The following is a 25,919-nucleotide window of genomic DNA, read 5'->3' as shown; positions in this document are numbered from 1 at the left end:
AGTTAGCCTCAACCTGTGTAAGGGACCGACTGATGAATGAAATAGGCTGCCATCGCAAGAGATCATCTTGCTGGAGGAGCACTGCTCCTAAACCCTGATTTGACGCATCTGTCTGAAGCTTAAATGGCTTTTGGAAATCGGGGTGAGCCAAAAGAGCTGCTTCCTTTATGACGTGCTTGAGCTTTTCAAAACTTTGCTGACATGCTGATGTCCAATTGTACCTAGTATTCTTTTTGAGCAGTCGTCGAAGAGGATAGGTTATGGAAGCCAAGTTGGGGACAAAACGCAGGGCAAAATTAGCCATTCCTAGAAAACTTTGGAGTGTTTTAACTGTAGTTGGAGGAGGGTAATCCTGAATGGCAACTATTTTTGAAGGATCCATCTGTATGCCTGCTGCGGAGATGATAAAACCCAGAAATTTAAGCCTGGTGCTGCCCCACTTACACTTTTTGAATTGCAACTGGAGTTTGTAGTCCTGAATTCTCTTCAAGACTTCCCGCAATACTTCTAGGTGCTGGTCCCAACTCTGTGTGTGGATGAGAATGTCGTCTAAATACACTAAGACCACGCCCTGTTCGATGACATCGCCAAAGATATTATTGGCTGTTCTCTGGAACGAGCTTCCTGCATCAGATAGACCAAACGGCATTCTTGTAAATTCGTACAAACCCATAGGTGTTCGGAAAGCAGTTTTGTGGGTGTCAGATGCGTGCAAAGGGATTTGCCAATACCCGGAGGCCAGGTCAAGGGATGTGAAGTATTGTGATTTTCCCAGTTGATCCAACAGGTCATCTATTCTAGGTAAGGGGTAAAGATCATGGATGGGCCGAAAGTCAATACAAAATCTGTAATTGCCATCTTCCTTCCGAACCAAATGGGGTTCGGAGACCCAATCACTACATGAGGGTTTAATTACTCCCTTTCTGAGCATATCTTGGACTGCCAGACTGATGCGTTGTTTCTCTAAAGGAGACCTACGGCGAGAGGCCATGCGTACTGGGGGAGCATCACTGGTATTGATACGATGCGTGATAGGAAGATTGATTGGGGAATTATGTGTCCTAAACAGTTTGGGAAATTGATGTAGCATTATGCGGACGTCACGAAGACGTGTATCTTGATCTACAACAACATACTGTGCATGCACAAAATTTGGCCCTCGATGTGAGCAAAACATTGAAAGGGGAACTGTGTTTGGTAAAATTAAATGCTGAGAATCAAAGTGTAATTGAGCTTTGGTCTTAACAAACCAGTCACAACCTAATGTAAGGGGAAACAACTGTCTAGGCAAAACATAAAATGCATGAGTGAATTGTTTGTGGGCTATTGTGAATGTACAAAAAACTTGTGAGTGGGAATGATACTTTTGATTGTTGTCTCCAAACAACACAGTGATTGGAGGAGCTGTGCTGGTGAGAAGGCCTAATCGCTGGACTAGCTCCTGACTAATAGAAGAGATTGTACTCCCAGAATCTAGAAGTGCCTCATGTGATGTGTCCTCGATTTGAACTGGCAATGAACACACCATGCACCCGGAAGATGCTGCTGCTTGAATATGCGGGTGATGCTCTTCCACCACCATCCCGCCTAGATGTTTTCCCGCAGTTCTGCCAGGGCAGCAGCATCAGCCAGTTGAATTTGTGCATTTTGATGTTGTTGAGTTGCTTGGAGCCGACAACAATGCCACCTAATGTGGCCATATGTGTTGCAGTAAAAACACTTGGGACGTCCTTGAGCATCACGATCAGGTAATGCTCTCCTGGAGTTGACCGGCCTTGAGTTGATTTGAGCATTTTGAATATCAATATCCATGGGTGTCGGATGTGAGTCTCCTGCAGATCTTTGAGCAGAAGGTTGCGATGTTAACACAGTAGAAATGTCAGATTGCAATGTACCTTCAATGCGTTGTGCAATTTGAATAGCCGCATGAAATGAAGTAGGGCCCTGATCACGAACACGTCGAGAAATGTCATGTCGCAGACGAGGCCAAAGAAAGAAGAGTTTCATTTCCTCGGACATGGTAGGGTCGGCGCGAAGAAGCAGTTGATTCATTTTGACAGAAAATTGGGCGACAGGCTCTAATTGTTGTTGTTTTAAAACATGCAGTTGTTGTAAAGCACTCTGGGTAATGTTCTGGTGAGCAAAATTTTGAATTAGTAAAGATTTGAGCATACCCCAGTCCCTTTTCACGTCCTCCGGTTGCTGGATGAACCAAGTCGCGGCCACGCCTTCGAGAAAAGTGCGCGCTTCCATCGCTTTGCGATCATCAGACCAGCGATGATAACTGGCCACGTTGTCGAAGTGGTCCAACCATGTGAGGACATCTTCGGTCGAAAACCCCGAAAAAGACTTGGGCCTAATCTTGGAATCGGGTTTCTGCGTATGTGGAGCAGCAGTGGACAGGTAATTGAGCAATGCCTGATTTGTGTGGCTAACGTGAAGCATCATGTTGGAGATGGTCTGCAGCATTTGCTCCATTTGTGTGTTGCTGGTAGTGAACTCAGGATGCATAGATGCATCCTCGTAGTGAGGAGAGCTGGGTGCTTGGTGTGGAGAGAGAGGATGACTCATTTTCTGGGCAAGAATGAGATGCACAGGGGCGGGCTATGCTGGAGAGCAACAGATAGCTGTCTGCTGCCCGCCGCCTCCACCAATGTGGAATACACAGTGCGTTTGATCTCAAGATTGGACGCAAAACCTCTGCCCTCGTTCAGGCCCGCGTTCTTTCCTATATAGCATGTACCCCCTACATCAAGATACACTTTCTTGCCTTATAGGCTTACATCAGCACTGGCCGGTGCTGCCAGGTGGACTTACTCCACAATATCAGCAAATTAGTGTGTGAGCTCCCTTTAACTACCTGATAAACTAAGCCTTTTGATTGAGGTGCTACAGGTGGAAATCCGCTCTTTGGAGGGATTTGGTGTGAATGGCCTATAGGGCCCTTGGGTGTTGGCAGTTCGTAGGAAATGGGGCTTGGCTGGGGCGGAACCAAAAAATGGCTTTCAACTGTAATTGATAACAATTGGGCGTCAGGCTTGGTAGCGAATACAGTCGAGAAGGAGCATGCGGGGGTGAGTCGTGACCTCCACTAGGTGACAAAACCCGTGCAGGCTAGTCGGTGGGCACCCCGATGGTGAGGTACTGGCTGGTGATGACAAGCGGTCATCTGGAGCAGATTGCACTCAAGGGCGACGAGTTTGCAGGTGGTGAGGCACTGAAATTGCAAATCAATCAGCTACAGTTTTAGGCTTGGAAGCACAAGCTCGAGGAGGAGCTTGCGGGGCTGGCGAGTCAAGCCGGGTCAGTGGTTGAAGGCGAGCTCGCTAAGATAAGCCTGCAATGGAAAAGGTAGACGCTGATGGCAGCAGGCTGAGAGTTTCCGTAGCGGTTTTAGCAGTTTAGTGCACGCTTGCAATTGATGCCGCAGCCTTTGGAGAGCAGAACAACAATCGTCGGTGCAGATGACAGTAGGCAGTCTTGGGTAGCCGGCGGCACCGTCCTGATGACTAACGAGTAGGGCTGGGCCTGAAAGCGATGGCGAGATTTTGCAGTAGACTGCGAGCTTGAAAGGGGCTACGGGTTTGTGCCACCACCACTGTTGACAAGTGTGTGAGCAAACTGCTAGAGAAAAGGTAGCGGCTTAGATATAGAAATAGAATAAGCCATCGAAGTGTGCCACATAGCCTACTGGGTGGAATGCTCTTTGTGAAGAGGTGTGCCAGTTTAACAGCCATGCAAGTGCTAGGGGCTTTTCCCGCGTGGTGTCACAAGCGTGGGCTTATCCTAACAGTTGATATGGTAGCGGAGGTGCATTGGTCCATGCTCCCCTACTCTCTCTCTCTCTCTCTCTCATCCTCTCATCTCAGATCATGTATATTGTCGAACACATGCATTGTGGAATCCATCATGGCGTATGCAAATCTAGTGTTTCATTGCTTGTATTATGTTATTTTTTGTATTTTGTAGGGCGTTCTATGATGTTGCCAACTGTTTGCTCAAAACATTGTTGCAATGTTGCGAGTAAGTGTGACCCAAGTTTATCAGTCATTTGTGGAAGAATTTCTATAAATGGTTGGGAAACAAAGCTTAGTAAATTTTTTTCCAATTTGTTTAATGGTATTCTTTTGTATGTGAAAATGTGAAGAGAAACAAAATTTAATAACCCCTTCTACTACACTCACGTAATAGTCACTTAGTTATCAAGTGACCCCCCAAGTTCTCCACCTCCATCACCAATTATGGTGGGGTTGTTTACTGATGAGAAATGATAACAAGTCAAGGACTTAATCTTGGCTAATCAGTTATGTTAGCCTATCACCTTAATGGAAAGCGAGAAGATGTATTTTTTTAGACACCTCTTAGCTATGGAAACTCACTTACAGTACTCTACTGAGTTCTAAATAGAGTGTATATGCTACATTGGATATGGGATGGTTACATAAGATAGTTGCAAAGGAACAATAATGTGGACACAATCAAGATGTTTTTATTGGTTAGATTGAACCTCCTATTGAACTGTGTATTTATCAAATGAAAGTTGAATTTGTGAGGGATGCCAATGTTCTCACAAAGATATCACCACTTAAGACAAAAACACTTCTCCAAGGGGGGAGTAATATCAAACCTAAGGTAGGACTGGTTAGGCCAAGGACCGGGATTCTCATGTGGCTCAAGGGGATATATTTAACAAGCCAAGGGCCTATATATGGCATGGATGGGTGGAGAGTTTCATGTGTTAGTTCCTTGTCTCTCATGGAAGAGGATGGAGTTGAAAGGGCCTCTTTATTTGCCATAAGATTATGAAGGTGATTAATATTTTGACAAATAGGCGCACGCCATTTTTGCAAGAATGGTGGGTGTGCGAGAGATGTAAGAGTCATCAAAGGATGCACTTTTTTCTCAAACAAGAAGCCGGTGTACAGTTTTATGATTTTTGGTCTTCCATAACTCCTACATATGACCTCTAATTGAGTAGAGATTACAGATCTGGGATCCATGGGCCGAGATCTCCATAAATATACTACATGATACAGTTTTACCTACTAGATTTTAAAATTCAGTCAAACCACCAACCATGATTGAACCCACTGGTTCCGTTCAAAACACAGTGGACAGTACATATGGCACCATAAAAGAACGTGCTCAAGTGCTACAAAGTTTAATCTTCAAGAGAGTTCGATCACAACATACTTCACCAGTGGAAACCCTTGAGTACAATACTCAAGATCCACCTCTTGCTTAGCATAGCATGTTTAAATGCATTGACATCAATAGTATTATAGGGACAATCAAGGCCATGCATAGAAACAACTTTGTAGCCTATGCACTGCACAACTAGAATACTCAGTTATTTCGGTAGACTGAAGCAAGGAGGGGGGAGGTGATCCAAAAAGGGACAAAGTATATCGATTTTGAAAAGATGGGCAATGTTTTGAAGTAATTGTGTATTAATATACGATCTTTCTTGAATAAATTAGCCGACTGCCCTTATAACACGATAATTGGGAAATGCAACAAGTTAATCCCTCGATAAGAATACTCAGTTATTTCGGTAGACTGAAGCAAGGAGGGGGGAGGTGATCCAAAAAGGGACAAAGTATATCGATTTTGAAAAGATGGGCAATGTTTTGAAGTAATTGTGTATTAATATACGATCTTTCTTGAATAAATTAGCTGACTGCCCTTATAACACGATAATTGGGAAATGCAACAAGTTAATCCCTAGATATCTTTGTATAGTGTACATAACTACCAAAATGCCATAAATGGTGCAGTGTTTACTCATATTGTATGCTTTTTGGTCAAAATTAGTATGAAAATGGAGCATTCCACAAAAAAAGGGCCAACTAATAAATTTAGGATTGATTTAGTATTTTTGCGTATAGGATGAATCTTTTTGAGCAGTTAGGTTAATTTTCCTTTAATTTTGCTAATAAAATCCAATGAAAAATAATGAGCCGGAATGTCAGAATTGATTGGAACTTCAAACACCAAATATCAAAGTTTAATGGATGAGCCTTTTTTTTTAAAGGCAAATCCGTTTAATGGATGAGCCTTTTTTTTAAAAGCAAATCCTTTTTTAAAAAAAAGAAAATCCGTTCAAAAAAATTTGGCGGCCACTCCAACTCACTAAACATTTGGAGCAATGTGACAAAAAGGTCCATGGATGTCAGTTTTCAAAGATTTTTTATCCAAGAGTACACTATAAGGTCTATTAGGCTCACCAGGTAGGCATTGATAGGTTTGAAAAGTCCAGGTATGTATAGTCCTATGGGAAATATTTCCTCTCATTTGCATTCTAGACTTTAGAGGAAGAGCTCTGAGTTGTGGATGTTGGCGACCTTCCATGCTCTCCTATGCCCCATTTTCCGGCTCTTACTCACTCGAGCCATGAGGGATAAGTTCCTAACTATGTCTAGAAAAATTTTGGATATCACATTGTCAACCACATGAGCAATAGGAGGCATAGATACACGGATCAATCTAGGAAATTTTGAGATCATAACCACTAACATCAGCCACACCAGACCTCCATATTGCACCAAAAGTGAACTAGAGGCTCTTCACTAGTAGGGCCACACATTGCTAGGGCCAAAAATGCAAAAAGTTTGAGAAAAACTAACCTAGTATCTTCAACGCGCCAAAGATAGAGGACCCATATCTAAACCAAATTTCACATATCTGTTGGGACTATCATATTGGGGATTTCTGGAGTGTTAGGGGTGAAATGAAGGTCTAGTCAATCAATAAACAACAAGATTGCTACAGTCGGAAGCCTAGCTGCCCTTCAAAATACTCAAAAATAGCACATAGCAAGACATAAATGACTAAATCTACGTACCTGCCGACTTGCACAAATCCATAATCGAGCACAACACAAATAGAGAGAGACACAGAGTGGGAGAGAGCAAGAGAGCGCATGCAGGCGCACCTCCTAGAGCGGAGTGCTACGCCGGTGTGGCGAGAGAGAAGAGAGGAGAGATGAGAAGAGCATCGCAGACACTGGGTGCAATCTCCCCCCGTGAAAAAGTGACCATTTCCCTCTTGCACGTATTTCATTTATAGATTTCTTGAATGGTCAAATTGGTTACAAACTGGCCGGCCGGTCATAAATGGCCAAAGCTCATAAAGAGCACTTGAATAATAAAATGTACAATATACTTATATATCCATTCGCATAGGCCTAGCTCGGTCTAGTCTTTTCCACCTGTCAGCTACAATAAATCATAAAATATCATTTCTATAACATACCTCTCCGTTGGAAAGCAATTGTCCTCAGTTGCGAAGATAAATATCTGCAAACAATACTTGTCAAAAACAGTGATTAGTATGTCGTTTCAAAAACATCACATAATATATGAAACTAAAAAAAATTAGCTTATGCCTGACGTCATCCACATACTACCTATTCTAGTGTCCCATACCACTAGAATAAGCAGTATATGTCATCCCCTGATGAATCAGGATATCATTGGTCACACTCATCATCAATCTCATAAAGTCAAATCTCATCACATAAACACCACCATACTAATCACCAGATACCAAATCCCAATCCATTTCCAATTCCACAGTATAAGTCCAAATCCAAATCACTTTCATTATGTACCCGGGTAACAAAATCATACCAGTTACAGTATGATTTTGTGATTGGTGTTGCTTAAATCGGCGAATCTACACCAATAAGACGTGCTGCCTAGATCGGCGAATCTGCACTAATGTTGCCTATATCGGCGGATCTGCATTTACCATTGTGACTAGATCTGCAATTTGTCAGTGTGCTGCCTAAATCAGCGGATCTACACAGATAATTGGTGTTGCCTAAATCGGCGAATCTACACCAAGATGAGCATTTACACATTGCCTAAATCGACGGATCTGTGTGCATGTGATCAATGGACTAAACAAAACATAAAAAAATTTAAAATACTTACTTGGCATCAAACTGGAATAGATTGGAATGCTGAAACATATACCAAATGTGACGATCGTCCCCAAATCAATCTAATTCATGCTATACCATAATGTCAAATGATGTCAATAGAAAGTCCAATTACTACTAGTGTAATCCACGATGTGAGAGATGGCTACAATAATATTTGCAAACGTGTTTCTCAAAGACAAGTACTAAAGATGATATCTTGTTAAATTCAACAATAATTTCATTGCACTCTAAATACATCAAAATTTTATAATAAAATTGATTCAAACAAGCAGATAATGAAGGTGCTATATAAATTAAAAAATTGTTTTGCAAGACTGGGATAACCGGTGGATATTGGTCTAATAACAAAGTAGTGCCAAGTTGGTATCACATTTTGGTGTAGAGATGAGTACCCTTAGCAAATTGGTGCCCAACATGTGCTTCATTAAAATCCATAAAGTGCCAGAAGTATGAATATCTTATGTCTTTAGAATGTGAAGTCATTGTGAAGAAACATACAGCTAGCAGACATACATTGGACATGCCACGTTACTGGTTAGAAATCAACATGAATGTGTGGCATACCTACTTACAATTGGCATAAAAACTATAACACACAAATGGTCTGCGTGACTAAAAGTTAGGAGGCTACATTTGAAAGGATGCAAAATAGACGTAAAAATTAATTATGAATATTTTAATAGTAGAGCAGTATGTATCAATGGGGAAAAAAAAGTGCAGGCCGTCAATCCGAGAGAAATCAGTAAGCGGTGTAGAGTCATGACCGATGGTTGCTGCTAGTTAGCATGAGTGAGAGATCAAAGGGTTGCGAATTGCATGCGTATGGGGCAGCTAGCGACGTTCAGAAAAAGGGCTGCAGCTAGTGGTGGGGGGAGTTTAGTGCATGGCGGCCTGTTCATGGATGAGAACTGCAGCCGTATAACATCATCAAAAAGTGTACGTTCCGCGGTGCATGCGGAGTCACCAAGGTGGTGTTGTGCGAGTTGGTTGATAGAGAGAGAGAGGATGACGGCCGTGAGAGAGAGCATCTCCCACTGCATGGCTTGTGTGAGCCTGTGAACGAGGAAGGGGTTTATTGGTGTGTGCAATCGCCAGTTTCCAGTTGGCAACGAGAGAGAGTGAATGTTGGTGGCGGCTAAACAGTCAAAAGTGAGAGAAAGAGAGAGCGACATTGAGAAAAAAAAAACTGCATGGGTGGTTGGTTGGGCGGCCGTAGAGAGAGAGAGAGAGAGAGAGAGAGAGAGAGAGAGAGAGAGAGAGTTGGACACTTACTATTGTCTGTAGTTTAGGAGAGGGTGTCGTTTAGAGAGAGAGAGAGAGTTGGTGGCGGTTCTGAGAGAGAGAAGGGGAGAGATGAACACCTCGTGACCATTTGAACTGAGAGATTGGATAGCCAGCAGAGAGAGCAACTCCCAGTTTGCATGGTGTCTGTGAGCCGCCAGTGAGGGAGGTAGGTACGTGAAACCCATGGTGAGTGTAACATTAGTGGCACCCTTTTTACGGCTACTGCAATGTTTGTCGTAGTTGCGCTGTCAATTACGGATGACCAAAGCAGCAACAACTCGGTTCATACCCGGCTTTTGCACGTCCAGGTTGCAGAACTCAAACCTAGATTGTTACGCGCCTGGGGTTCACATTTTGTGTTTTCCCATCGTTCTCTAGAGTGTGCAACACTGGGTTCTTAGACCCTGCAGTTCAATAAGGTTTTTGTGGGAAGAGATTGGACGAAATTATGGCATGTTAAACATAGAGAGGCACATGCTAAGGTAACTTTTTCTCCAATCCGAGCCTTGGATTCAAACCCACATGATACGACCGATTGTTTCGATGCTTCATCACCTGAGAGTCAACACTTAGAAAGCATGGAAAGCAGTAAAAACACGATCGGTTGTCATTCGCAGTTTGCTGGGCCTAAGCAATCTGTTGGCATTGTGTCCCACGGTGACCATTCATTGCTTTGGAACATGGTCCCTTAACTCTCACACCTTGTTCCTAGGCAGAGGGTTGAATGGCGTTGATGATTAAAATCCCATCTTTTTTTTTTGTTCATTTTCTTCCTTCATATGAGATGAGAGGTTCCGTCCGTATCTTCTTCGCATCAAACTATATTATCTAATACAAATTAATATACCAGCTTACAAAGATATTTCCACCAATCGATCTACATAAATATACCATTTTTTATTTTTTTAAATTTTTTTTGTGTGTGTTTAACTAAAACCGTTTTTTTATAAGGTACAACTCTTATGAGCTTGTACACCTCCCCATTCGAAATATGCAAAAGCCATGAACTACTTCAATACATACATCAAGCTCTTTGACAATGAATATAGAAAAATCAATGTCCATAAACACAAAAGGGAGCAAAGAGGTAGATAAAATTTAGAAAATAACTTAGTTGTATCAATATTGCAAAAATAGATTCCTCCATAAAAACCATTTGTGCATCACTGAAGATGTTGACCTTCGCTCTGATACCACTGCTACAGCCGGAAGCCTGGCTACCCTACAAAATACTCGAAAATAGCACATAGCAAGACATAAATGACTAAATCTACATACCTGCCAATTTGCACAAATCCATAATCGAGCACAACACAAATAGAGAGAGAGAGAGAGAGAGAGAGAGAGAGAGAGAGAGAGAGAGAGAGAGAGAGAGAGAGAGAGAGAGAGTGGGAGAGAGCAAGAGAGCGCGTGCAGGCGCAGAGAGAAGAGAGGAGAGATGAGAAGAGCAACACAGACACTGGGTGCAATCTCCCCCCCCCGTGCAAGAGTGACCATTTCCCTCTTGCACGTATTTCATTTATAGATTTCTTGAATGGTCAAATTGGTTACAAACTAGCCGGCCGGTCATAAATGGCCAAAGCTCATAAAGAGCACTTGAATACTAAAATGTACAATATACATATATATCCATTCGCACAGGCCTAGCTCGGTCTAGTCTTTTCCACCTGTCAGCTACAATAAATCATAAAATATCATTTCTATAACAAAGATGACCATATCCTTACTACAAAGCGACATTTTGTATCACAATGCAAAATATTAATCCGGTTGACCTTAAACTCAAAGGGGGCACTCTATACCTTACAATGGAACCTTACCAACCTTCACTGGGCAGATAACTGATGACTAAAGACTCCAATTCAAGCTCGGCTCAAAAGGGAACTGCCAACCTAATCAAGGATACCAACAAGTGCAAGAAACACGACCAAGGGCTTCACCCTACATAATTAACCTAGTAGAAGCTATATGGGACAAGATTAGGGCCTAAATTGCATTAATTTGTAAAAATTATCTTAGGCATGTTCGAAGATAATTTGCTAGGATGGAAGTAAATTTTTCATATACTTTCACATTGGCATGATTCCCCTACCCTCACAAAGCCCACATCACTCTGGTACACTCATTTCATGCACAACTACTCTCAAATGCATTTTACCGCACCAAATAGACTCAAGTAGCCCAAAACTTACTTTTAGCTTATCAATTCAGAACCCAACTTTATGTGACATCAAGAATATACCCTCCACAACCAATCAGGGTGTCAGAAACAAAGAACCTACCCAAATTACTCAAATTTATCTTAGGGGCACCTAAGATAGACATGCTACAGGGAAGGCCTAATTTGCAATTTGATGACATAAATAGTCAACTATGGTCAACTAAAGCACCCTGACAAGTTTCATCAAGTTTGGCACAGTAAAACCCTATCTGTCACCAAAAGCTATAAAAGCGGTAAAGCGGACACAAATTTATACACAATTCTCACCACAAGTGTCCAAAAGATATCCAACTCCATGCAAATCACAAAAAACCTATACAGTTTTTATGCATTCGCTCTGGCACAAAATTGCATGCACTACACCTATCTGTATCTTAGGCGTGCGTAAGATAAATTTTTCCAAGATTGACCTTTTTAGAGCCTATTTATGTCTTATTGGTTTCTCTACTTGATTGGGACTTGCTATCTTGGTCTAACCAATGAATTGGATGCTACCCTGCCAGGTTCACTCTCTACCTCTAAAGCTCCAAAGAAGAAACCGTGAAGGAAAAATTTGTTGAGCTTCCACCATACTAGTTAGAAGAAGAGTCCCTCAAGGAAGCAAATTTCACCTCACTGTCAAAAGAACAGCTTGAAAGTCAACATCTCACTATATACCATGGCTCATTAAAAAGCACACATGTACCTAAAGTGGAAGTTCAATTGTTGTTGAAGGAAGCTCAAGATCTTGTCAAAGAAGAGGTAGTCATGCCACTTTGGGAAAGAATTGGCCTCAAATACTACCTTGAACTATACTTGCCTTGTGGTGTAGAATATAAGAGGGCTTATGAGCTCTTACACAGTATTTACAGAAGAAGGAAGGGCAAAACCATCTCGGATTTAAACGACTCTCCAATAGAGGTGCACATCGCAGAAAACAAGGTTGCTGAAGCCCTAAGGCTACAAAGAGGAGGAAAACCTGTGAGAGACAGAGGGTTGCCCACAACCGGCATTTTCACCAATCGGTCAACCTCCTTCTTGGATCTAAAGGAAAGAGGGATAGAGCGGTCACTTTGGCTCTATCATCAACACTTTCACTTCACTGCTAAAAGACCTCCCAGATACACAATTCCAAATAATGACATGGCATCCACATTCACACAAGCCTCAAAGCAAGACGGCATGACAAAAGTAGACCACGCCCAATATATTCACACAACTCTCACTCATGTGAAAAAGCCAAATAACATCACCTTCTTGGGATCTCTAGAAGTGCTAACACAGATTAATTACCATGCTATCGGCCAGGTAGAGCATTTATTGACTGCACCAGAGAAAAATCTATGGCTATTGAACAAGAATGAACAAGAAGAACTGAAAACAAGAGCTCCACCAGTGAGAACCAAACTAAGGACGAGACTAGTTGAAGTCCCTAGCTAGGAAACAAATATTGTAGCAAAGACACTGAAAGCAACAAGGAAGAAGAAGAGACGGTGGAGAAAAACACTCCTCTCAAAATAAAGAAAAGAGAAAAGGGGAAAACAAAGGTAGAGGACACAAAAGCCACAAAACGGCCACGCCTTGTAGAACAGCATAAGCACCAATCCAAAAAGTAGCAAGAGTAGAAAGAGAGAAGGCAGCTTTTGAGTAGGAAAGAGGACTCGAAAGGGATTTTGAGGAAAAATGGAAACCATCTCCAAGAAGAATCAAAATTCAAAAGCAAACACCCAATGTTTGATGAAAAGGACGATCCTCAGAGTGGCTTAGAACATCTCTATCATAAACAATAACGGGAATGAGAGCAAGCAAAGACACAAGAAGAAGGAAATACACCACCTAGAGAGGATTCACCCAAAGAATGAGTCAGTCCTACTACAAAAGTTTCACATTTCTCTCCTCCAAGTGCACCACCATAGCCAGAGGACACAACACAACCACAACCAAAGAAGACCACTCCCATTACTCGCAACATGGAACCAGAAATAGAACCACCCAAAGAAACTATCAATGAGCAAGAGGTGAACACGCTAGCCCAATAGAGATACCAGGTACTCAAGCAAAGAAGGTAGATGAGCCAATCACTGAGGCTCATGACACACAAACAAATCAACTTGAAGCAAGAAACACAAGAAGAATGGAGATTCGGGAGGATATAGATGAATATGCCTAGTATGCACATGATGTGGTGGACAAAATGAAAGACAAGATCTATGGTCGCCACCAATAGCTGCATAGCGTATATAGGCAACTACGGCTCTCATATGAAAGGATAGACATGGCCAATGTTCGTGTTGATTCATACAAAGAAGCCATGGAATTCAAAGAAAAGGAATTTTTTGAATTAATCGGTAAAGTCAATAGTGGATCTGGAAGCTCTCCAGACTAGGAATCAGCAGTAAGAGCAACAAGTCACAATAGCCACCTTAGCTCTACAAGAGTCTGCTTCAAAAATTAACAAGCTGCAAATTCAGCTCAACATTGCAAATAATTAGTTGGCACAATTAGAAGCTAGGTTCCAAGAGCAAGATACTTTGTTAAACCAGCTCAAGGAAAACCTTACAATAGCCACACTACAGGACACAAATCAAACATACAAAGTAGTGGAACAAAAAGTTAATGACCTTGAGATGGAGCTGAAGTTAGAGCAAATGTAGAGAAGAGAGCTCTCTATTGATTTTATGTAGTGGGAGGACATATATTAATAGGAAATAGACCAACTAGAAACAAAATTGAGAAAAGCTCACGTAGCCGCCATGACGTAGGCCACCACACCAAAGGAAGGACATGTAGATTCTGTTGTTGGGATACAAGCAAATTGGAACACCTCTATAGTGATGTCACCCAAGATCATTGAAAGAGCACTACAAGAACACCCAAAGCTTTGAGAAACCCCTTTGAGACACCATAAATCCAATAAGAGTAGTCCCCTTGGGAATTTATTGGTCGTCGCCCACACAAGAGACTATGTCACAAAGAAAGAAGAAACTTATTTAGGCACGGAATTATGGACGTCGCCTACCAATGATCTTGCAAAGAAATATTTCTCCATCATCACAAACCATTTTAAAAATCCCCCTTCAAAGCATACATCACCCACAAGACGTATGGGTCTCCACAATCCAACCTACATAGTTTTGTCCCAAAGCTGCCATACATTGTAGGTTGTAGAGAATAGACCATAACTCCAAAATCCCAACTCAAAAATACATGGATTCAAGCTTCAAAAAATCTCTACAAACTCTACAACAAAATTTATTAAATCCTTCAAATTGAACCCATGCATAACTATGTGAAACATCAACGTGAACACGATGATGTAATAGGAAGACTAGGTATAGAGAGACCTAATCGAGGGAAAAAAGAAAGAACATAGAGAGCATGAAGGAGTCCCAACGACCAAAAACCTCACATTTTCCTAAATTGTTTTTACTTTGTACCTGTATTTAACTTATGTACAAGTCTTCTTTCAAAAAACTCTCTCACGGGCACTTAAAGTAACCCGACAGCTGTCACTATACTCGCGACTTGTAGTACATGTACGTGTGCTTGCTAAAGCAAGATAAAAGACCCACAAAAAGAAAGCTTGCACACACTTTTGACATTGGGCATCATGTCCATATGTATAGATTTACAAAAAATGGGGCGTCAAAAATGCACCCAACATAGTTTACCACACCCTAGCCTGCTAGATCATTCATGATCAGTAGCACAAAAGAGATCCTGTAAACCACATGAGGGATTATTTAATTCATCTTCATCCTTAGCCACATGATCATAAAATTCTTCAAAAAAAGGCTCATCATCAGCCTAGCAATATACTTCTTCAACTTGTATTCACACGCACTTTATGTGGGGTACCATTCAAGTCAGCAAGCTAATATGTGACATTTGGAAACCTGTTTAAGAACACAAGAGAACCTTGCCACTTGATTTGAAACTTCTTTTGAAAAGTGCTATCAAGCTTACTATTGTAATGAAGAACCATTTCACCCTTCTTGATGTCTTTGTCCTTCACCTTCTCATTTGTCTTTGCTTGATTGTTCTTCAAGACCTGCTTATAATGCTCAAAAGCTAGCAACCTATCCAACTGTACACATTGCAAATATAGAAGCCTTTCCTTGAATGCATCATTGGGATCTTCTTCAAGCTTTAGAATCATCTTCAAAGCTGGGATCTCCACCTCAATAGGAAGTAAAGACTCTTTACCAAAAACTAGATGTAAGGGAGAGAAACCGGTACCTGATTTGATGGCAGTCATGTAAGCCCATAGAGCACAAGGTAGCTCTAAATCCCAAGTCTTCACATTGTTTCTTGTCAACTTTGTAAACATCCTTATGAGCTCTTAATTAAATCTTTCGTTCATTCCATTCATTGGGGATAATATGGAGTAGTAAACCTATGATGCACATGAAGCTTCTCACATATATAATCCACCAGCTCTCCCCTAAAACTTAAACCCTTGTTAGAAAGTAACTCCAATGGAATGCCAAATTTGTACAATAGTGGCAATGATGGGCATCAATGGAGCTATCAACCACATTGATGATGTGGAAATATCATCTATGGGTGGGTCAGACGGCCTCATAAGGCCCCAAAATGTTTAAGGCAGATTAGGGAGCACTAGCTCTAACGCTAGTGCCCCCCTCCTCAAGCTCATGAAAGACTGATAATGAGAGGGAGAATTGAGAAGTCGATTGGAAAGATTCAAACCTTGTATGGGTTGCCAGATTCAAAACCAAAGGGGTCCCATGAGGTTCCATTTTCTAAAAATGGAAGGCCCCCCATTTAAAACCAAAAATTTTACATTTTAGGGGATTTTTTTTGTCAATGTTGGGGTTATGAGAGGTTGAAAAGGCCAAGAATGAAGCCTTAAGGGCTGGTTGTTTTGTTCGAACTTGCCATATCAATGTTTTGCTGGTTGTATGTGCACTTTACAAATCAATATCAAGTTGTTGGATAGGGGGAAGGGGAACACACCCAGAACACAATAGGTATGCCTCTCAAGATAATCACTACACCCCAATCTACTTGAGTTCACCTTCAAAACTCAACAATGCTGTATATATATCATAATCTGCACGCATATCAATGCACACATGCGTCACACAATCAATTGACAGCACAACACCAATTTTGCCAGTTTACATCAATCATACAATGCACACCATTCTCTCTTTCTCACTCACACACACGGAGGCATGGGGAGACACACACATTTCACACACCGGCACCAAATGGTTGGAATAGAAAAAATACAAGAAAGGGAAAAGGCCGAAGAAATGGAAACAATTTGGCTATGATATGCTTCAATTGTGATGAAAACACCTTCTACAATCACCATGAAACTCAACTACAACCAGCTCTGTCGACATGACAACAACAGTTGCAATAAAACATGGAAAATCTTTGGTTTCGCCTCCACGTGGCTGTCCTTGCTGAGAGTGGCAAGAAATCCTCTTGATGGTGCCCTCATTCGCATGAAAATAGTTCAAGCACTTCTCCCTCTCCACCATCGAGAGCTCCTCCTTGAGCTCGCTTCCCTTTCTCCTTAAATGAAGCCCCCCAAAATGCAAAATTTTTTCCTCCAATCAAGCGTGGGCATGGCCCCCCTCTATTTTTGGTTGAACCTCCTCTAATAGGGACACTGACGGCACCGTGATGCTCCCTTGCTTTATATTCAAAAATTTTTGGTGCATGAACCAAGCCCATCAGGCATGCCACGTCAATAGTACAGTGAGTCCGCCACCAATGGAAACCCCCAACACCAACAACACCCTCATAATGGGCCCCCGCCCGACACTGCAATATCACTGCCCAAGAAGCTTTGTGCACGGCATTGCCATAGCCGAGGAGCCAAAATCTCTCTCTCAACCTCTAATGTCCTCCCTTGAATGGTGCCCGATGCGGGATAGAAACCTGGATCTTGGCCCTCCGTATCACCATGTGGGATAATGCGGCATCCACGTGGTAGCCTCTGAACATCTTCCCCTTAGGGACTTCACACTCCACCAAACACTTTCCAAAAAAACTATTTCTTTCCCCTTCTTCCTCTGCTTTCCATTTCTTGCTTAAGGAACCCCTTGCCATGCCATCGAGTCTCACAAGGAGACCATGCTTGGGACTTCAAATTGTACAAACTCCGTTGCATTTTGGCTTTTCCGTGCACTCAATTTGAGTTTGACCCCCCCTTCCCAACCATATAAAGTGAGACTCTCTATATAAGAAACCTCCTCCAAATAGAATTGTGGTTGATCCAAGCACTCCCCTGCATCAGCCTCTATAAGCTTCCCCATAGCATACTGCTCCTCCACTAGCGAAATCTCCTCCTTTGAAGAGGCTAATGCTCCCATCACTTGTATCCTGGTCAAAGCTTTATCCACAAACACTTGCATACCTTCACCCATGGCAACTTTGACATCATCAAAGTCCCAATCAGCTTCATTTTCAAGGCATACGTGATCCAAAGAACCTATATATATAGCATCATCATTGCAATCCATTGATAATTCCAATTTCTTCTCCCCCTTTGGTCAGCATCCAACACACCATGAGCATCAAGAAAATTCCCAACCTCCTTGGTTTCCACTTCATCATCATCCTCTTAAATCAATTTGGTAGGCCAAATCAGCTATCCATAAGTACAACCTTGCCCTTTTTTGCATAGCTCCGAACCATGTGCACCGCAATAGCACTTGCCCCTGCAAATCCTATCAACATGGTCACCAACATAACATTGTATGACCTCTTTGACAACATATCCTCTTTGACAAGATTTGGCACTTCAACCTGCTCTTCTTAAACATCGGCTATCACCATATCATTAGACACATAATAAGGAAGCTTTACCTTTACCAGCATAGGATCATCAAAATTTGTCTACTCGGATGTGAAATCATTTGCTCTATCTTCCTTGCTTGTCTCCCACAAACGCAAGCTTGTATCTTCATCATCATCAACACCATTTGCCAACTCAATATGTGCATCCTTATCCTCTTGCTATTCCACAAATCTTGACCATCATCTAGGCTTTGCTCACTTTCTTCATCTCCTTCCGAGCTCTTGTCATTTGAAACTTGATTGCACTTGGCTACCTCTTCATACAAACACTCCACTAAAAAAATCTATTTTACCTCTCCATTAATTCTCTTAGAAAAGGGACTTATCCTTATTGAACGAGCTCACTCATCACACCAACACAAGTACTCTAGAAACTGGAAACCTCCAAGGAGCATAATTGATCACTGGCCTTACCTTAATAGGTTTTGCACTCCTCGCAATTGGTATCTCATTTGGTTGGACCATCAAAAACATCACTATGGTAAAAGATGTCGAGGGATATGTGTTCAAAACGTGAGCCGGGTATAGGAACGGGGCCTCTCGTTGTGTAAGGTGTAAAAGAGAGGGAGCGAGAACAACTTAACCCTTAGCCAAGGCAAACTATTAAGAGCACCGCCACTTGGATCATCTAATAACTAGGAGTTTAAGCTCTCATTTTACAGGATTAACCGGGCCGTTAACGACACCGAGGAATAAGATGATTAACCAATCTGCAAACTGATGATGATGATGGAAATTTTTACATATCGCTTTATCTGCTTCAACTACCTTCAAGAGCTCTTTGCACTGCTTCTGTTCCTTTGATTGTCCTCATGAAACTTCTTTGAGTGCCTTCCTTAACCTGCCCTTATGCTCCTTCCATTTCTTCAACTACCAGCAATAAGCCTCAAATTTCTCTTTCAATGTTGTCAAGATCTCTCAAAAGCTCTACACAATTTCGCGTTTTTATTTTCCTTCATTTTCACTATTTAGCATATGTATTACCATCCCTCGAGCATACACCCTTACTTAGCAGAGAGAGAGGTCGCCTCCCCTTGCCTTGCTTTGCTTACTCTTGAGGGAGAGAGTTCCCTCTTTCTTATGTTCTACTTATGCTTGACAAGAGAGAGACACATCCTGATTGCTCACCTACAAAAGAGAGAGAGAGGGAAACTCCTTGGTTTCCATGCCTTGTGCCTTCCTCTTGCTTCTTTAGGTCAAGAGAAAGAGAAATTTCATCCTTGCCGAGCTCCAATCAAGAGAGAACAAACCCCTCCTTCGTGGCTTGAGAGAGAAAGCAAGAATCCCTTCCTTTCCATGGCTTGAGAGAGAGAGCAAGCTCTTCCTTTCCTTGGCTTGAGAGAGAGAGAGAGGCAGAAACCCTTCTTCCCTCTTGTTGCTTTTGTTACCCCCACTATTCCTTCCTCCCAAAAATCCTAAAAAATAAGCTCCCCCCACACAGTCACAGTGTCGTGAGACTGGCGTGGCATCATGCATGGGACCCCTTCGATGATGTGGCAGCCCAAATTGTGGACGGCACCAAATTTGGCGAGTATGGAGCCAAATCTGAGTGCCTCGGGCTGCTGATCCTTTTTGTATTCTTGGTGGGGCTCAATCAAGCTACCTACAATGCAGCGCAAGTCCCTCCTTCTCCTTCTATGATGTCCCTACATTGTTTGACATCGCCATGCTATTTTTTTCCTCCCATTCACATACAATGTGTCTTTACTTAAAATAGGTGGCCATATTACTCTTGGGAGGCCTTAAGACTCAATTGGGTGGCCATTCATCTTTGTAAGGGCACCACATTTGACATGCATATCAGCCAAAGGATTTCCAAGAACATCATCTTTCTCGAGTAGTCCCTTGACTAGCAATATCGTCATGAATCCGTTTGCCCATGAGAAGGTCTTTCATAATGCCACATTCCTTCAAAATGCCAGCATAGGTGACCATGTCGAGTGAGAAGCCATCACTTTGACAACAACTCAGTGCTTGTTGGGCATGTCTTGCAATCAACATACTCTAAGACACTGCATCTCGCATAAAAGCTCATCAAGATCTTAATGTGCTTTTGTAAGGGCACCATATCAACTAAAGCATTTCTATGCACAGTGATGACCAGTCAACTAGACCAACACAGTGATGACATTTCTATGCACAGTGAATAGAAATGCTTTAGTCAAAAATTCCCAGCCAATCGAGCCGACCAGACTGGTAAGGAACTAGACCTCGGTGAAATTTAATCTGGCAATATCTTGGTAACCCTAATTTTGATCATTGATCTAAAAATACCAACGTGCTCCACAAAGTGAACACTTTAACCCCATGCATTCACTTCATTTTTGTCCCCTCAGTTGCACTTGCCCAATCCGACATAGTTCTTCATGAACTCAAACTTCAAATTGACATAACTTTCTCATTGTAGCTCCAATCGATGCGTTGTAAAAACAAAATGTTAGAGAATTTCAAGCACTACAGTTCAAGACCATTAACTTATATTTGTGCTCACTTCAAACATACTCTTTTTAGCATCATCAAGTCATCTATTGTCCCTTTAAAGCTGCATTTGGCATACATTTATCATTAAAACTGGCATGTTAACAAGGCGTGATCACTGCTCAATAAATGTGTAGGCTTCAAAGAATCTTAGCTTGCATTTATTTGCACTTTTTCCCATCATGGAAGCAGAGTGGCACGACATCCACCCCCTCTGAACCTGCACAGCCTTCCATCTATGCTAGTTACACTTCAATCTACATCTACTGTAGGTATCTTAAGCTCTTTATCATCATTAGACTCACATAATTGGTAAGCAAGTGAGAAATAATATAAGGATTATACCCTATCATCAATGTTCTAGCTTAATCATTAGGTATTTGCGCATCAAAAATATTTGAACCGTATCTGTCATATATTTAAAGCATTCAATTATGGGAAACCTATTTAGTGAACCCCGCCAGACTCAAGTGCTCCAGTTAATGATGCACACGGCTTGACCATCAAGCTCTCTTTAGGGAACCCTATCAAGCTCAAGTATTCCTTAGTCTGTCTACACACGGAATGGACGTAAGTCCTTTACTTCAATTTTGGTAGCAAAATCAAATCAAAAGATGTGAATATACTTCATCAATTGTCCAAAGACTTCACCTGAAAGCCAGCCATGTAATCTTATTGAATGCGTAACCAAAAACTCTTCTGACTTAGCATAATCTAGAAAACAAAACCTTGTACCATGTAACCTGCTACAACAGATAATTGGTACTCATCAAATCTGCAACTTGCACTCAGTAGACCCCAGGATCAAATGGGAAACCAATCATTTGCCCTACTATGAGCATTCCTTTAAACAATTTGCACCATCCTCTAGGATCATAGGGAAAATACAAGAATTTCCAATCAGTAGAGTATAAAAATGAATTAACCCACAAATCTTCATGAAAATCACCTGGATCATATGGCATATAAGTAAATTTCCTCAGACGGTGCATATATCTGTCACCTCCGGGTCAAAAGTTATCTCAAAATCTCCTACATCATAGGGTAACATCAGATCCCATATAGCATCAGGTATCACTACATACTACCGTATCCCCTGTGCAACTAGCTCATCCAATTGTCGATCATCAATCACAAGTAAAAGCATTGGTAGTGCACCTTCACTCTCACCAGTATTGGAATCCCAATCATGCATATCTAAATACATCAAATCTCTGGCAAAACTCTCTTCATTAGGCTTGCAAGATGCATCAAAAAACAATTCTCTATCTTGTAGAAGCTCAAAATCAAGTAGAGAGTCATCCAACAACTGCATAAGCTCATCATCAGTTGCAACTGAAAAAACTTGCTCATGCATGAATCTAGATTGATTGGTATCCTTAGCATCTGTATTTGAGAACCCTTCCAAAGCTTCATCCAAAACGCACCCCCACATATGACATGCATACTAAACACAGCTGCTGTAAGCTACTCTTTAAGTCTTTCACCCTCATTCAAATATCTTTGCACTCCTGTAGCACAAAGTTTAATATACACATTGAAAATTTCATGTCCTGCCCTGTTTGTATCATCGACACAATGAAACCAATCATATTCAACACCAAGAGATTGCACTTCACTATGCACCCGCTCTGAATCAGCAACATCAAGTTCATGATCATTATGCCATAGTGTGAGCCCTGTGTCACAAAATCTTGATAAAGAAAGAGTTTGCTCTCCCTCTAAATCATCAGCAAATTCAGGATCAGTTTGCCACATCGGTAGCTCTGGGTCACAGAAACTTATCAAAGAAGGAGTCAGCAACCCCTCTGAATCATCATCATCACATTCAAGAGAAATTTTCCACTTTGGTAGCTCGGCGTCACACAACTTGTCAATGAAGAAGTCTGCACCTCCTCTGAATCAACATTTTGCAAATTTTCAAACACATACTCTTGCTTAACCAAGTCCTCAAAATATGGTATATCCAAATTTGGAAAATCTGGTAGACCCAAATTCATGGTCTTGCTGCTATCAATTGCAGCCTTACTTTGACCTATAGCATTTGTATCATCAATCAACTCTATGGTAGAGTCTGTACCAAAAAACAATTTCTCTAATTCTGAGTCAGTATAGCAAAAGTATCAGTTGTAACCATCTTCATGCATGTCTACTTGAATATGGCTGCACTCATTCACTTGCACAATTTCTTCTTGAGCTTTAGCCACTTCATTGTTTTGATTCCCTGATTTCGTTTTCCTCATGTACTGCATATACAGGATCTTTGCAAAATTCACCACGTGTATCTTGAGCCTGTATGAAGGTAGCATCTTGTACAATATACTCATCAATTAGAGCTTCTAATTTTTATTGTAGTTGTCCTTGAATATCTATGTAGTTTGGTAGACTTGGACTCTATTCTTGATATCTTACATAATGCTCATAACTTACTTGTACAACAGCTTCTTTAAAATATTCCCAATTGTCATTGTAGGCTTTTTTAACCTCTTGAATCTGCTCCTTCAAATCTGAACTCACTAACTGCTCAAAGGATCTGATCGTTAACTCTTCTGGTATCCCTCTCTAACTTGGTTTCCAAATCATAGCACTCTAGGTAGCCTCCTGGATCATATCCATCAAAGACTCGCCTCTTGTTGTATACTGCATCTAAAGCTACATCCAAAGCTTCATCCATTTGACTATTATTCTTCATTGTCTCCATTTCAAGCAGAGATCCTTGAACCAACTTAAATATCTTCAAATATCTGGAATTGTTGACTTATCATCAGAACCATTTGCACTTAACTCTTCAATTAGCTTCATCATCTGCTCTAAATTATCCATCTTTACCTCCCACACCAACTCGGTTTTGTGTCGGGTTCACCAAATATGTCAGGGGATATGTGTTCACAATGCGATCCGAGTAGGCACGGGGCCTCTGGATGTGAGAGGTGTGAAAGAGAGAGAACGAGAACAACAGATGAAAATGGATCTGGCAATCACCGTAAACTTCAATTAATCAAGTCAAACTTTGAGTAAAACTTAATCCTTAGCAAAGGCAGTCTGTTAATAGCACTATTACTTGGATCATCTGATAACTAGAAGTTTAAGCTCTCATTTTATAGGATTAACCAGGCCATTAATGACATCGGGGCTTAATAAGATGATTAATCAATCTTCAAACTTATGACGGTGATGGAAAATTTTGCCTATCGCTTTATCTACTTCAACTACCTTCAAGAGCTCTCTACACTGCTTCCGTTCCTTTGATTGTCCTCATAAACATTTTTTAGTGCCTTCCTTAGCCTGTCCTTACGCTCCTTCCATTGCTTAAGTTACCAACAATAAGCCTCAAATTTCTCTTTCGATGTTGTCAAGAGCTCTCGAAAGCTCTACACAATTTCTCGTTTTTGTTTTCCTTCAATTTCTCTATTTAGCATATTTCTTGTCATCCCTCGAGCTTACACCCCTACTTAACAGAGAGAGAGGTCACCTCCCCTTGCCTTGCTTTGCTTACTCTCAAGGGAGAGAGTTCCCTCTTCTTTATGTTTGACTTATGCTCGACGAGAAAGAGACACTTCCTTCTTGCTCATCTACAAAAGAGAGAGAGGGAGACTCCTTGCTTGCCATGCCTTGTGCTTTCCTCTTGCTTCTTTAGGTCAAGAGAAAGAGTAAGTCGGTCCTTGTCAAGCTTTGATCAAGAGAGAACATACCCCTCATTGCCGTGGCTTGAGAGAGAGAGAGAAAAAAACCCTTCCTTTTTGTGGCTTGAGGGAGAGAACAAGCCCTTCCTTGCCTTGGCTTGAGAAAGAGAGCCACAAACCCTTCTTCCCTCTTGTTGCTTTTGTATGCCCTCCTCCCAAGAATCCTAAAAAATAAGCTCTCCCCACACAGTCATGGCGTTGTGACTGCGTGGCATGGGACTGCCTTTGATGACGTTGTAGCCCAAATTGCGGATGACACAAAGTCGGCGAGTATGGAGCCAAATATGATCACCTTGAACTGTTGATCCTTTTTGACTTCTTGGCCGGGCGCATTCGACCTACCTACAGTGCAGCACGAGTGCCTCCTCCTCCTTCCACGCTGCTGGTGCACTGTTCCACATCGCTATGCTATTTTTTTCTTCCCCTTCACACACAGTGTGTGTCTTTATTTAAAATGGGTGGCCATATTACTCTTGGGTGGCCTTAAGCCTCAATTGGGTGGCCAAGAAGATTTGGGCGGCCATTCATCTTTGTAAGGGCAGCACATTTGACATGCATATCGACCAAAGCATTATCAAGCACAACATCTTTTTCCAGTAGTCCTTGACTAACAATATCTTCATAAATTTGTTTGCCCATGAGAAGGTCTTCCATGTTGGGCATGTCTTGCAATCAACATGCTCTAAGAAAATGCATGTTGCATAAAATCTCATCAAGAGCTTAATGTGCTTTTATAAGGGCACCATATCAATTAAAGCATTGCCAATCCACAATGATGCCACATATATGACTAAGTCGTGCCAAGTTCAAGTCCTCTTGTATATAGAATTATTAGTGCAGTACAAAAGATGACGTTCTCAAACTTGGTCAAAGTAAAAATTTCCCAGAGGGCATTACTACAGTTAATTCGAAGAATTGCCTAGCTTTTGCTGCTGCTAACCAGAGTGATATGGAGCTTGCCACCGATGAAATTGAATATGGTGACATCTTGGTAATCGTAACTCCGATCACTGATCTGAAAATACCGATGCGCTCCACAAATTGAGTTCTTTAGCCTCATGCATTCATTTCATTTTTGTCCACTCGGTTGCAGTTACCCAATCTGGTACAAATCTGCATCAACTCAAGCTTCCAATTGACATAACTTCTCATTGTAGCTCCAATCAATGAGCCCTGAAGACAAGCCGTTAGAGCACTTCAAGCACTACAGTTCAAGACCATAAACTCGCATTTGTGCTCACTTCAAAAATACTCTTTTTAGCATCATCAAGGCATATGTTGGCCCTTTAAAGCTACATCTGGCATACATTAATCATTAAACTTGGCCTGCTAACAAGCCGTGATCCCTACTCAATAAATGTGTAGGTTTTAAAGAATCTTAGATTGCATTTATTTGCTCTTTTTCCCATAATGAAAACGGAGCGGCATGACAACGGTAACAACAGGGGCATAATTTGTAGGTTTTAGAAGACCCAGTTCTAGCTTTTGC

At 41.5% G+C, this 25,919-nt stretch overlaps 1 protein-coding gene across 1 annotated transcript; it reads right to left on the bottom strand.

Annotated features, from left to right (window-relative positions):
- Positions 1 to 1,587: 1,587 nt before the first annotated feature.
- On the bottom strand, positions 1,588 to 2,469 carry LOC147459590 (uncharacterized). Its single transcript, XM_086511615.1, has one exon. The coding sequence runs from the start codon at positions 2,467 to 2,469 to the stop codon at positions 1,588 to 1,590; it is 882 nt and encodes a 293-aa protein (XP_086367741.1).
- Between the last annotated feature and the right edge of the window lie 23,450 nt (positions 2,470 to 25,919).

Source organism: Adiantum capillus-veneris, chromosome 4, assembly GCF_014529385.1.
Source record: "Adiantum capillus-veneris isolate H3 chromosome 4, ASM1452938v2, whole genome shotgun sequence".
In the NCBI taxonomy this organism is placed as follows: Eukaryota; Viridiplantae; Streptophyta; class Polypodiopsida; order Polypodiales; family Pteridaceae; genus Adiantum; species Adiantum capillus-veneris.
Note: the sequence above shows the minus strand (reverse complement) of the source record. Positions and strands in the feature narration are given on the sequence as shown.

Excerpts from the sequence above, each read along its gene's own strand:
- LOC147459590 (XM_086511615.1), bottom strand. The coding sequence starts at position 2,469 with ATGCTGCAGACCATCTCCAACATGATGCTTCACGTTAGCCACACAAAT.